A 15,821-nucleotide genomic window follows, 5' to 3' on the forward strand; every position below is an offset into this window, starting at 1 on the left:
CTGATTTATCGTATATAAAGCTATTAGCGTTATTAGTTTTACAATAGTGGTATAGAGAAACTATTCAAAATTTGTGGGAATATTGTAAAATGTTACAGTACACATCGTATGAGAAATATTTAATATATAATAAAGAAAAATATTTGATTGGTACATGAATATTTGAGTCATATGTTTGCATGTGTTTTGATCAGCGATTATGATCAATATAAACAACTGTTAGTTAAGCCAATTTAGATATAAAATGCAATGGCTTTGACATTCTTCTACATAAAATAACAGTTTTCTATTTAGTATTTTTGAGTTCAATATTTCAAATTCAGTGGTTACAAAGTTGGATATTTGATACTTATTTTTACTATTTGGCTGGGAGAAATCTGTAGTCGTAAACCGACAAATACTTTTTATATATATATATATATATATATATATATATATATATATATATATATTATATATTATGTATATTTTATGTTAATAATAAAGAATGGCATGAAGTACCAAAAAGTTTGATAACTTGAATACATACCTTTAAATATATATACTTTATCAGAAACAGATTTCGTGAAATGACATCCTTCTGGGGATATCTTAAAATAATGATATAGTTGAATAACATATAAAGTTTGAACAATTAAAAAAAAAAGCTGAATATTGAACAAAAAATGGAATCCATTTTAAGTATTTTTAATCCAATCGAATACATTTGAAGATAACAACGATAAAATATCTAATTAAAAAACTTCTCGCTGGATCTCCTCGTACTCATATATTAAAATTATATTTATCAAAATAAGCCATGGATAATTTTCAATAAAAATATATATTAGGAATACGAGATACAAGGCCACTGACATCTCTCTTGAAATTTAAAAATGTAATGTTATTATATAGTGAAATTTTGTATTCAAGGCGTAGATCCTTAATGAGAGCTCTCCAAGAAACGTTAAAAGATCTAAATTATCGTCTATTAAATACAGTTAATACCGAAAGGTAAAATCTTCCCGTCTCACCTAAATTCTGAATAAGTTTCCTTTGATGTTGAATAAATTCTTTCTTTTATATAGACCCTTGTCGATTATAGCTATAGGCGACTGAAATGTCAAAGACCTTTTCCGATATACATCTTCCTCTTTCTTGCTTCCTTTATATATATATATATATATATATATATATATAATGGTAAGAGTTTTATTTTGGTTATTGGAGTTTATTGGTTTCTAATAGTGGCACACGAAAAATATTGAAGGTTTAACAACAAAGAGCCGTCAATTCAAATTTCATAGTAAATCGATAATCTGGAACGCGATTTTTTAGTAAAAGTGGTGGAGGGGGCCAAGCCGCACAGCATAAAAGGGTTGCCGAAAGTGGTTTGAAAAGGAATCACACGGGAAAAGTTCCGGCTGATTATTGGTACAAGCCGGGGTTAAAAGCCTTTCGCCGTAATCATTATGGCATTGTAGTAAAAAAAAGAGCCTTTAACGTAATTTTGGAGCGAATATTATTCGGAATAATCCCATAATTAATAGAATATATATATATATATATATATATATATATATATATATATATATATATATATATATATATATATAACCAAATTGTCTTTTTTGTTACTTTGGTAGGATCTTTACATTCGTTAGCTAAAATCATCAACCACAAAAATTATTGATTAGTTTTTGTTTTACAAACCCTCGAAACATTTTATGTATTAAGAAATATTATTTTAATTTTTGTTTTTGAAATTTTCTTTAATGTGGATGTTTGAAATTAACGGTGTTTGAAAGTATTGTGATATTGTTTTGATTTTTAGTATTTTAAATAGTAAAATTTTTTAAATAAACTTCCATGGAAATATATACATTTAGCTAATAAGGATTCATAAGATTTAAAAAAAATGTTCCAGTATTTTTACTTGATTTCAATGTATTTTTGTTCGCTGAAAATTAAAATAATATGGAACAAATTTCAAGACGTCTGAATTTATTGCTTCAACATATATATCTCGTCTTTTTCTAGAATTTAGATTGGTACTTCGAAAATTAATATATATTGCTCAGGACCAATTCCAATTTCTTGATTTACCAAATTTCCTTGCTTTTTGCGTCTATGTGGTATGAGAAGAGACTGACTGAACAAATCGTTGGACCAAAAAGAATTGGCCGTCGAGGGAGCTTAAATTTGGGGAAAAGAATGTCTTCCAAGAAACATAAGGGTAGGTTTGATGGGGCAATTTGTAAAATCACTTCCCACAAATGGAGTTTCATACTCAACAGATTCTCAAACAGAAGTGTGAATTTCTTTTAAGGGGATCATAGAGACATTCTGAGGCAATAATAAAGATCCTAACTATAAACAAATCGTCCAAAGAATACTAAAATCATTTAAAGCTTTAGGTTGCCTGATAAGTCTAAAAGTGCATTTTCTTCATTCTACTTCTTCCTCAACTTAATTCCTTCCTTGAGTAATCTCCGGAAAATGTGGGAGATGTTATTGAAGAGCAAGGTGAACTATTCTACAAGGACATTACACAGATGAAAAAAAATACCAGAAAAAAATGGACCATCTCAACGATGTTGGACAACGGTTATGATTCTCATCATAAGCGAATATGTACAAAGAATATCCCCATTGGGAAAAGAATAGGCTTCAGTGTGTGCTATTAGATAAAACAAATGTACCGTTGATGGTTTGCAAATATAATAATACTTCTCAACTCTATTGATTTTTTATTAATATAAAAACACCTTACAAACCTACCTAAACATCTATTAGATTTATCTTTTCGGATCCATTTAATTTTTGTTCTGTTTGTGGTGAAATACCATTGTCTTTACGTAAAACGCTGTTTAACCTCTCTTTCACTCGCTACTGGTATTATCTTGGTATAAAGAGAAGGACCCGCGATAAAGTTTTTACTTTCAAAAGATCTTGCATTCGACTTAGTTTCAGAAGAGAGATTAAAGACATTTGGAAAGCCTTTGAGGGAGTTGCATGTAGATTTTTAGTGTAGAAAATACGTCGCTAGAAATTTATGTTTTAAATTCACATTTAGAGTCTTTTCCACTTAATTATAGAACGGTAAGTGATTTGCATAGGGTATGGTAGTCTAAATGTAGGAGTCCTACAAAAAAGCGAAAAATCACACTTTAAAGGTTGTTAGTATATGAGTTAATAATTGCCATTTTCGTTAAAACGAAAATCTGTCTTTTTTATAGTAATAATACGTCTTCTCATGCAACAATGATTCTGTGCGACATTTTCATCTAGAATTTCTCATTCACTTATTCAAAAACTCACATCACTCCTGTAAAATTGATTTTAGACGCGACCTAGAACTGGAACTGGAATACGTCTAAATGCGTCGAATTTCCGGTTTTTAGGTCTCATGATATCTATGCTATTTGGCGACTGCCACAATTTTGTAGATTGACAATTAGAATATTCAAGAACATAACTAGATAAAACGGAATATAAAGGTGAATATAAAAGATAATTAGGTGTATGTTACTGTAATATATAGTATGGATAGAAATGGAACTAATCACTAGAAATGTAATTATTGGAGTTATACTCTTTTTAAATTACAGGATGTCAAAGACAAAAACGGGAGAGTTTGGACAGGCTTTTTGAAGTAAGTATGTCAGGAAGAGCATGGGAAACATCAAGTTTAGCTCTCAATGTGGCAAGTAATTGACATCCCATAAGAATATGATACACTGCGTATGGAACGCTAGAGCTGGGACATTGTGGGGGGATCTTCCCTCAGAACAGAGCTTATGAATAGTTTCGTATGAATAGCATAGCTTTGAAGGGTCCTAATATGACCCAATTAATTTCTAGTAGGTTTTGGACAACTGGATCAAGTTATTAAGCTTAGTTTCAAGTTAAAGGAATAGGTATTTGTATAGTATAGAATGTTGATAGCAAAAACCGTTTGAAATTAATTCCTTGGTCTTGAGATCAACTATTTCATTTCCTTCGATTTTCATGTGGTTGGGGATCTAGTTCGTGTAGAATATTGGGAAAATGTATAATTATTGGATGATCGTGAGTTTGTGATTCAATATCACTTAACACGCTGGAACAATTAGTGCACATCAGTTATTCACTCGGCTCTTTTATTCACATGTACCAGAGAAACTATTCAGTCATACAACCTACAAAGTTTAATCGAGGAGAAGTGCTTTATTGGCCATAATTTATTGTTATATTCAAGTAGGTCTCAGGCCACTGAATCATAGAGAAGAGTATTGATAAAATTCTAAGTAAATTTTTTGTTTAAAACACTATAAGATCTTTTCAGGTTCAGTGCTGGTTAAATAGATAGAAGGTTGATACCTCCTATTAAAGAGTTTTTAAGTAGGCATGTTTCTTTCTATTTTTAAGCAATACATTACTATACGCTTTTATTAACAGTTTATTAAACAGCACCTGTAATATTTATAGTGTCTATTATTTCACAAAATCATAAAAAGTGTGAAATTCAATTGGCTTCATCTTCTATATAGTAAATTCTAGTTATTTTGTAACTCATTTAATACAAATGTAAAATAACTAAGCTCTTTTGCTACTCTTTGCACAAAAAATGAATTAACCAAGGAACAGCAGAACTCTTGAACGATAAGAACTTAGTTTTGTTTTAATTTATGGATTGTTTTTCTTACTCTTAGAAAATATTTGCTGACGCCAAATGTACCTTAAACATTCAACTAAATACTACCAACTATACCGAAGCTTAAACAAAGTTTTTGTATAAAATAGTTGACGAGGCAGAAAGTTTCTGACCTTAAAATGTTTCTTTTCACCGCTAGAGAAAATGTAAAAGCGACTTCAGTTAAATACTATATATTTTAAATTACTTAACACCAAGAAAAAAGGTTTCATATGTAAATTTAATAAATAAGCTGATATAAAAAGCTTTATAATTATTATATTTTAGTAACAAAATGTCCCATAATGACCCAATAATGATATAATTTACGGGCTGATGATATAATTATTACTGAGTAGGCAACGTAAATAATACATCGTTGTTATTGAATAAAAAAATGTTAAATAAAGACAAAGAAATATTATTGTTAAAATAGAAATTCAGTTAATTAACTTTTGAGTTGTTATCCAATAGTTGAACTGCTGTATTAACATTGCAGTGGAGGTCCATATAGGCTTGTTAACTTGCTACATAAATTGTTGTTAAACAGTAACTTATTATATTAGTACAATCGAAATTTTATTCCAATGAACCAATAAATTTTTTATATTTCAGTTCTAGTTATTTTCTTTTCTTTTTAATATGCTTCTTATTCTCTGATGTAAATGGAGTTTTATAAGAAGATTGGACATCCTTGAAACCTTGAAATGTTGTTTCAAATAGAAATAAATGTTATGTGTTGGAACTTTCTTTAGATTATAGTTTTTAAGAACGCTGACACGTTCTTAAGACAGTAAAGTCGGCAAGGACGCAGAATTATATGTTCAAAGCTCTTATTGAATATATTATAGTTTGGTTTTAGATTGATCCATCTGAATTACAAATTACATCAAGTTATACAAATGTTATCACGTCAACATCAGTGTGATAACGTTTTATTATACGTGCCTCCAGTCTAGCCACCGAATTCACTAAACTTTGCTCTTTCTGATTGCTACTTATTTCAATTAATTTACCTTTAACATGTAGCTATAATCAGTAGTTAATATTATATAAATTAAAATTAATATCACATAAAGATGCCCAACATTGAGTTAATTGGTGTACAGCCTCAAAATATAATAAAAATATTAACAGTATTTTATGCAGATATAGAACTGATACACTTATATTTATTACTTTAAGAATTGCTTTAAAAATGGATGACTAATGTGTGATGTAGGGGTTTTATATTCAAAAGTAAATAAATTTCAAATAAAGGATGTACAGCATTATCAAAATTCGCTTAATGTCTATGAAACATGGAAACTTACCTTCAGGACAATATAAAATTTTTACGGGGCTATAAAACAATACATGCTTGGTTTCGAAATGGGGCTGCATATTTGTACTAGAGAAAAGACAAAGTAGAAACAAATAAAGATAAAGCTTAAAAGTAGAACATTTACTACGGGTATATTATATTGAGAAAAATATATTGATAGTCTTCAGAAGATAGGAATATAGGTCAAAGTATTTAATAATACTGCAGTGATTTATAAATTAAGTTGGATTCTTAAGAAATGTATTAACTACACTATGGATATAAATATATTGCGTTTAGCGTTGGAAATACCTCAATGGATAAAATGGTACGAATTTTTATGGAAAATTTGTTTGAGTTAATACATCATTCAATTAGTGTCTGGTCGATGCTTAGACAGCAACATCAGTGATTATTAGGTAGTAATAACCTTCAAGAAACACACGTCAGTGTTTTATTAACATTTAATTGATGAATGTATTGTTTAAGCCAAACAATTAAATCAACTGTTAATGAGTGTTATGCTAAATTCATACTTATTCGAATAAACGTTGTTGACGAAGTCCCAATGATCCAAAATCTTCTGGAAATTATAAAAAAGTCTCACACAATAGTTTTAGTGAAATCGTATGGCTGCCTACATATTTCATTCTGGGCCAAGAGCAACAAGCAAACAAGTAAATTTTCTTCAGTTTCAATAATTGGATACTCCAATAAAAGAATGAGTCTAGTGTTATTTCGGAAGATAAAATTATATAGCAGTTCTTTGGAGGAGAGACATTTAAAAATAATAATTTCAATCTTATGAGGGGCTTGGGCTCACTTGACCAAAGCGTTAGTATATGGTAATAATCTAAAATTTTTATTTCGTTAGTTTCCATAGAATCCAAATTTATTTTGCATCCTAAAAAGCGTGTGAGACACACTAAAAGTTACAACACTTTTCGGGGGAGTTTTGTGCGCAAATCTGCTTCACGCCGCTCTTTAGCCTCTTGGTTTGATTCACGATGCACATAATTTCTTTAATATCTTTTCTGTTTCGCTATTAGCGAAAGCGACGACCACTCAGCTTGTTGTGGTTTAAATATAATTTAGTATTGATATTTTGCTTAGCTTTTTATGCAAAACAAAGCATTAAAATAAAATAACATTTTTATTAGACTAACACTGTATTTTTATATTTTGAAGTTTAACGTGGGCTCCGAACGACAATACTCAACTTTAAGCCTATCGACTGATGAGTGACTACCTTAGAAATCACCCCAGAAGGCATCCGGTCTTACCAAGCCTGTTTACTGGCGTGAGTGGGATCATTTTCCTTGTCGGATTTTGCACTCTTGCCTGAGGACAATCACAAATGTTAAACAATTACAAACTTTAAACCTTAAACCGTTAAAGGTTCTTGAATTGTAACCTCGAATCTGGAGGCCGTGAAAAAACAGTGTCGTCAGCATAAAACGCGACGTCAATGTGCTCTTTTCTCGGCAGATCTGAAATAAAGAGGTTAAATAAGTCTGGGCCAGCGGGGAACCTTGAGTTATGCCAGCGTCGATTTGTTTTCGATTGGAAAGTGTTTTCCTGATCTTGACCTAGAAAGATCTGTCCGATAGGTAGACTTGATGAGAGCGGCTAGGTCTTCTTGGAGTTCTAACCCCATGCATTTTGTGATCAAACCGTCGTGCCAGACTTTGTCGAAAGTTTGGTTAGGTCCAGTCCAAGCTTCTTACGTTGCTCAAGAACGTGATCGATGTGTGCGGTCAGATGGGTAGGCTGATGGACGGGTGAATATTGAGCGCGAAAGCCCAATTGTTCGACACGGCAAGCTTCGAAATGGTACTGAGAAGGCTGATGGACTGTAGTCAGATGGAGATGATTTTGCTCTTTTCTTGCGAATAACCGTTATTCGCGCGTGAAATATTGCAGCTTCATGATGGAGTTAACGAGGTTTGCCGGTTTCGTGAGCTGCTTATGCGGAAGCTTTTTTTTAATTGAGTAATTGATATTCCGTCGAAACCTGGAGATTTTTTAGTTTGAAGTTTGCCGATCATAGTCAATAGAGACTCTGGATATACGAAATGGTTAAGAAGAAATGTTACTGGTCTTTTGCTAGAGTTCGATTCATTGATGAGTGTTGTCTTTAGGTTTGGTGATGTCTGGGAGAGGGAGGCATTTCATCTGGGAGTACGAATTAGAACTAATTCATTAAAAACTATAGCCAATTCGTGCTTTATGCTTTATGGGGACTACCTGTAAATAAATTTAGTTGAATATAAAATTATATCTGATTGTTAGTGGATGATGAAATGCAGATTTAGGATCGTTAATTTCGTATCAGAAAGGCGATTTTCGAAAGGTTTTGTTATTTGTGATGTTATTTTATGTAGCGTGATAGGTAGAGAGATGGCATAGTATGAACGTCAATGGATGGGAGCATGGATGTGAAAAAGGAAACAGGTTTTTTTAATTATTTAATTAATATATTGTTACTAGTCGTTTCCGTCTAACCTACAATTTGTCTTTATGCTAACTTAAATCTAGGTATATAACTAGGAGGACCCATCGGCCCTAACTCAGTCTCTGGTGAAATAATGTTTATACATGTCACTGCTGAATTTTTTAATATATGCACCTCACTACACAACACTGCACAAGATCAGATGGTTTGATTTTTTGAGTCTGTATCCTGTTCTGGTGTTATCCAAAAGTTCCAATATTTCAATATTAGTATGAGAATGGAGTCTTTACTCATGCCCCCTTGCAATTCTCTCGATTTCTTGACTGACGGTGGGTATCTGAAGGTCTCGATGTAGGTAATCAGTCCTATAGTATTTGGGTGCACCCATAATACCTCTCAGGAGGGAACCAAGTGGCCCGATAGTTATATAAGGCATAAAATAGTCCAGAGTTAGAGTTTAAGACTAATGACGGTGTAGAACAGACGTGTACATTTAATGTATTTATTTAAATATAGTTGAATTATTGTACAGAAGTTAGAAGTTATATTTTTTGTACTGTAATCCCAATAATAAAGTTACTTAAACAAAGCATTTAAATTGTCAAACAACAGATGGCGTTGGCGATTTCTCTTTAATGTCTACGTTGCGAAGTGAAATTATGTAAGCGTGCATGGATTGCGGGGGTTCGGACCGAACCGAATTCGAAAAATAACCAAAAAGGAAAAAGAAACTAAAAATCGGCTAGCCAGAAAGCCGCCGGTTTCTCGGTCAATTATTAAAAGCGACATCGATAGCGAGTTCCTTTCGAGCCGCCTCCGACGCTGGGCTTTATCGGGGCGGGTGGGTAACGCGCAGCCGCCCCACTGATAGTGGAGCACCGTCACCACGGCCGGGGCCAGTATGGCCGACCTTGTTGCAGTTGTCGGACGTCGCCGTCCTAACGGGGCGACGCCAGCCGTCGCGATGCCTCCTTGGTGATATGAGCGCGATTTGCGTGTGCTAGACCTGGTGCTAGGAACCTCCACAGAGTCGCCCTCCATCGTGGGCACCTTCACCGAGAAGCTGGAGACGAGCATGTCATTGTTGAGCGTCACAGGTTCGTTTTAAAATTGTTTCTCCCGGTTGTCTGATGCGAGATGTTTGGTTATGCAACTGCTGTTGCCCCCCCGCTTGCGATTTCTGGCTGATTTGTTTTTGTCGATGAACGACGAAAAACTCTTTTTGTCACCGCCAACTTTGGTTCGCAGTGCAGTATTAATTGGTTCTATTATATAATTCCATATTATTATAATTAAACTTACCCACACATATTTACAATGTTCGGCAAAATATGTTATAATGTCAGCAAAGGCAAGTGTATGTAATGTTTAATGGTTTTATTTTTATATTTGATATTTGTTACTGCTAAAATAATGGATTTAAATTAAACAAATTAGTTAGATCTATATTTAGTTAGGTATATATAATAGAATAAAAAACAGAATCGCGGCAATATTATTTCTTTTTTTATCGTCATCGTAAATGAATCATGATTTTCCAAGTTGTCTAATATAACTTACATAGGTTTATGCATATTTCCATATTGCAAAGTACATTTACTTTGAAGGCAAATATATTGTAGTAATAGGTAAAGAATAAAAATAAAAGTAGGATCATATAATAAAATTGACATTCACCATGCTATATAATGATTGATTAGAAGGGAATAAACTTTTTATATAAAAATTTTGTTCGCATTCCAGTCATCAACAGGCAATTTTTGTTTATCTGGTTTATCTGGATGATGTTCTAGTAAACACAACTGTAATTTATTATGAATTAATTTCAGTTAACATGTTTTTAACTACTAAATATCAAAATCCACCTACAGATGTTTTTAGGGTATATGCGAATGGAAAAAATATAAGGCTTGTGAAAATCCCAGAGCTGTTTGCTAACTGATAAATAAATAACAAACGGCTGAAACCTATATATCGACGTTAAAATTATACCATACTAGAGAAAGAAGGCGTCAGACTGTATTTTAAATGTACATTGATTTCTAGAAAATTCTACACCACCCTCTATAACTAGATTAGATATATATATATATATATATATATATATATACATTACGTTCGTGTGCACTGCATGTTTACATGCCAAATATGATAATATAACACTAACGCCGCAACACTAATAGAACCCAACACTCACTTATGTAATGCTATGGCGGGAAATCCACAATTCTAACATTCATAAAAGGGTTATCACTGCGAAAATCCGTTTAACGCAAAGCTAAGCTGCGAAGAAGGTTGTGAAATGATCACAAAATTTGGACCAATGGATCATCGTTCACAATATTTCCTACAAACGGTCGGATTTATGTGACATCACAGCCACCTGTGTATTGGGGAGTTTCCGTTATGGTTTGGGCGGCAACATCGTGATATTCAACTGGTCCTCTTATTGATATCACTGGGCGGATTACTGGCGAATGAATATTTCGATATCCTCAATGATTAATTTCTTAGCTTGACTGATATATTGCTTCTAAATAAAAAAAGGGCGGGGGATTTTAGAGGCCACATATCATCAAACATTCCCTAGCCAGCATAATTGCTAGACTTCCACATAATATAATCGTTATGGATAGCAGATTTCTATTTTCAAGAATTTCATTCCATTGAAGCAAATGGCAGATGTTATGGTATAAAAATGGACGAATATTCTATTGAAAGCTATTCTGAAGAATTGCAGCTGCTCTAAAAAGAAATGGAGAGGAGACACAACACTTTAATAATAAATAAATATTGTGCATATGCCAGGTCCTCATATTATTCTGTCAATTCCCTGCAGGTCCATAAATATTACGATTTAATAGCCAAATTTACTGAACTGTGGTAAGAACTAACTTAAAATAACTATATAGATATTAGGTACAGTAAAAATTATTGTTATTTTACATTTTTTTGAAATCTTTTTTCTTGTATCCAAGATTATCCTAAATTGCATCGATATTTCCTAGTCGTGCGATTTTGTGATATATGTAGGCAATATTATTTCCAATATGGCACGGAGCAAAAAATTTGAGTGGGTTTCGGAGGATATGGAAAATGCCTTGACCAGTAGAAAACACGCGTTCTCCCTAATGTTACATTAGAAAAAAAAAAAGAAGCAACGGAAAATACCCGAACGGGACATGCCTGTCTGATATTTGTCTAGTATAGATTCATAAACAAAAATAAAATATTGGTCTGATCTTTTATGTTTTATAGCTTACTGTGGCGATTCATGATTTGAATTTCCAGCAAAATTGCAGCATAATTTTTCTGTCTTCTTATATATATTTTCGGAGTGTCAAAAGTATAGATACAGATCTTATACATTTTCATACATTGAATGGTCCAAAAATAATATGATATATTATAGGATAGTGTTTAATTTTTATAAAGAATAGTTATTTAATAACATAAAACGATATGAACCCAACATTTCGGGGCTTCTGTTTAATTAAATGTTTATTATTCAGTCACAATGGCTATGTTCGTAAACATAATTGCCATATATAAATCAACGGCAATATACACAAAGTATTGCAGGTGGTATTGCCTTCAAAATAATTACTGTTTGTTGTGGATTTTGGGCCAGTATCAATGGTCTGTGCTCTTCATCTCATCAACGACAGACGCTGCAAGATGATAATAACCAGTTTATATTGGCCAAAATGGATCGATATAAACGTGTTTCAGTTTCAGCAGGCTAACCCAGGCATATAAGAGCAGTCACGATGGGCGTTCTCCATGAACAATAAAAGTAATAAGCCCCAATCACTGTTACATTTAAAGTCAATCTGAGCCAGGTCATCACACAAATTCAGCTGGATATATGCAGCACGGAGATTTGAATGTTGATGTTTTCGATACCTATTGAATTATAAGAGACTTTGAATATATTTAATACCTTGTATATAGCTTTTAGGTTTGAACCAATAATGACTTTTACTAATTAAATATTTATTAAAACACCGAATAATCGCTATTTATGTTAATTTGAATACAATTTAAATACATTCTTCCTTGACAATACAGGAATTAAGTGTTGTGTACAGAATTGAGTGTTTTTGCAATTAACTAACCCTTAATTAACCCTTTAGCTTATACATGCTTAGCTTGTATGAAAGGTTTAAAAATATTACTAGCTAAGACGCTGAGGTATAAACGTCTACAATCACAACGAACCAACTTTTTTTTTAAGGAATAGTGTTTTTTTAAGAAACATTGCTAAAAAGAAAAAAGTGTATCGTATAATATTAAATTGTGATATGCGAAAATAGTGCTTTTTAAAATTCTTTCGAACTTAAAATTATATTAAACTTAAGAAATATATAATATATTTTAATAATTTTTGACACAATCACATTTGTAAGAAACGAAAACCGTATTAAGATTTGGTAGCTTTAAAAGTGTATATTACTTACTATTACGTATTATTTCTCTAAGCTATTATAGTCATGTGAGAAACGGTTCATTGTATTAAATACAATATCGAAACTGAAATAATGTGAACATATTAAAGACGTGGTAAGGTAACCTTGTAAAAATATAACACCTGGTTATAAATGGTGTAATGGATTCAAACACATTGGAGGTCTGTATTTGATGAATCTGTTATAACTACCAATCACTTGTTACTGACAATAGTGTATACATTTTGAGACTAATAGTCGACGATTTGAATGTCTTAAAAATATTTGATTTATAATCTGTGAACTTTCTTGGTTTTTCTCCAAACTATTTTTACTCAGTAATTTACTTAGTAATATTATAATTAATACTCTTTAAAGGAAATATTGTAAGTTGCGGATTTGTGATAGTAATCATGCCAATATAAAAAGAATAGAATTTTATGAACAAGGTATTTTATGATTTAAAAGTATTGATGAGGTAGAACCAACTTCTGTTTTTTTAACTTCTGACAGCTGAAAAAGAAGATTCTAAAGAAAAACAATACTGATTATTGTAGGATCATTAATCTAGGCAGGATGCTTAAACACATCATCAAGGGTTTGATAGAATTGTTTAAAATAACCATACCCTTCATACCTTATATGATGGGGAATTCAATATTTTAAAGGGTTGGTAAAGACGAAGTGAAAGAAAAGAAAACTCACGGGGATCTTTAAATCTCTTATCTATTCTCACAGAATGTTATGACAATGCACTCTTTTGCTCCTCATGTGAAAGCTGCGCTAATGACAATTGGACTAATTTCGTATAGAACTATACTGAAAATCTCATATTAAATGTTATAACCAACTTTTGTAGCACATAAGTTATCGTTTATGTTACACAATTTTGTTACTGGGGGTTAAGTCTATACTGAATATTGAAAGGGAAGGCAATTTACAGGCAAGTCTAGAATCGTTGGATGTGATTTTTGAGTTCATTAACACGTGACACATTGTATTATTTTGAAAATAAAAAAAGGTTGTTCGCTGCAACCATTGTAAATAAAGTAAATTCCACGTTGTAGTGGTTAGTAAGGTTATGAGGTAGTATCATCTACATGTCAAACCGAGACCTACTGATTGATGTGTTACTTATTTTTTTTAATGTTAAAGGCGTATTTTAATTAATCACATATTAAAACTTATCGTATTTTTTAATTATATATTAACAAGAATCCGAATTATATTTTATGGATACGGCCTGTATATAAAACTGTAATGAATTAGCTGTATCTTACCACTAGCATTGTTACTGCACAACTACTTAAGTACGAAACTAAATCTTAAAAATTCTAGTCACAACATTAACAGTGCGAATAATTTTATTCGTACAACTTGCAAAACCACCGCCCTTTTCTTTATCTCTACTTTCCATTTGCTGTATGCAAGGAAGAGCAGTTTTAACAACCGTAAGTTTTGCAACTCAATTACAACAACATCCATTAATTTAATTACCGCTGTGGACCAACTGACATTTCCTACGGCTGTTACGGCTGATGCAACTTTTCGTACATAGTCTCAATGTTTGTTTTCGTAACCAAATTTCATAATTCCCTTATCTGTAATCCCAACAAAAAGTATTTTAATAATACATTATTATTCTTAAAAGAGATATTATTAGTTGTTCAAATAAGTTTAGAGTTTTTTACTCTGGCCTGAGAAATTGGTATAATGTATTTCAATAAAAGTAATGCACATCGTTATTTACAACTTTTTCCCGATCAGTGTCTTTTAATTTGATCCAATTTTGAATCTCCTTGTAAAGTATTGTTCCTACAGGCCATAAATTATTCCGAAAAAGTGGTAGTCGGTAGGAGCAATGTTTGGTGAATATCAATAGTGGGGTAGACTTTTCATTCATGCGGTTCCGTGCTTTTATAAGGGAAGTTTCAGATTTCACATAAGTTGGGATTACTATATATTTTTAGAAACAAGTAAAATTGACCATAACTGATGTTTATTTGGATAAAATCTCGAATAGGAAAAAAAATTAATATTTTTTGATTGAAGGCATCTTATTTTGTTGAACAGGAGACATTTCTTTCTATAGAAAGTAAAGTAAATGATAACAATCAATTTACGTATGTATAAGTTTAGAGATCAAAAGAAGTTCTTTTTATTTAAGTGTTTTCAATTATTCTTGAACTAGTTTGGTGTTGACGGGAATGGTCCGATTAAAAATTATTTTGATATATACTTTTATTCACTTGACCTTATAAGATTCTTTTGATCCCATCAAATACCAAACATGAGTTTAGATCACTTGACATTTCGCTTGACAATAAAATACAAGTTTTCCAGAACAATGTCCTGTGAAGTATTGTAGATGCACCTACAGAATTGATTGCTTGCACTGAGACTTTCAGATACCGACTGTCACTCAGGAATTTAAGAGAATTGAAAGAAAACATGAGGATAGACTCCTTTCTCATATCAATATTGAAGTAATGTAATTCTTGGATAAAACCAAGACAGGATACATAATCCAAAAAATTAAACAATTTGATCTTGTGTAGTGTAGCGCAGTGTGGTGTATTTAATAGAAAAACACTAGAGTGATTACATAAACATTATTACACTTGAGACTAAGATAGATATATCTAGATTTAAGTTATTGTAGGTTAGTTGTCAACTAGTGGTAACAATGTAATAAATAAATTAAAAGATGTTAATTATGTTGAAAATGTATATGCATTTACAGTATTTGGTAAATAAGCAATAATTTTACAGGTTTTTATTAAATATGCAATTGCAATGCATTTCTAGGTCATCGTGCAGTTCTTCGTTGGTTACATAGCGATAGGCATTGGTAATCAATCGAAGAACCTTGTTTTGACAGCGTTGTATGACTAGTTGATTTGAATTTTTAGTGCAACCCTATATTTGCACGCCATAGGTCCAAATTGGTTTTATAACTGT

General features: G+C 31.9%; 1 protein-coding gene across 1 annotated transcript in view; it reads left to right on the forward strand.

Moving 5' to 3' along the window:
- Positions 1-9,360: 9,360 nt before the first annotated feature.
- LOC143195759 (uncharacterized) overlaps positions 9,361-15,821 on the forward strand; it is a 257,592-nt gene continuing 251,131 nt past the window's right edge. Inside the window, exon 1 of the mRNA XM_076403199.1 lies at positions 9,361-9,509. Coding sequence (XP_076259314.1) covers positions 9,488-9,509 — 22 coding nt within the window. The 5' untranslated portion in view covers positions 9,361-9,487. The remainder of the gene's footprint in view (positions 9,510-15,821) is intronic.

This window comes from Rhynchophorus ferrugineus, unplaced genomic scaffold, assembly GCF_030347505.1.
Source record: "Rhynchophorus ferrugineus isolate W39M unplaced genomic scaffold, kcgeb_rfMv2 rfM4, whole genome shotgun sequence".
Taxonomy (NCBI): Eukaryota; Metazoa; Arthropoda; class Insecta; order Coleoptera; family Curculionidae; genus Rhynchophorus; species Rhynchophorus ferrugineus.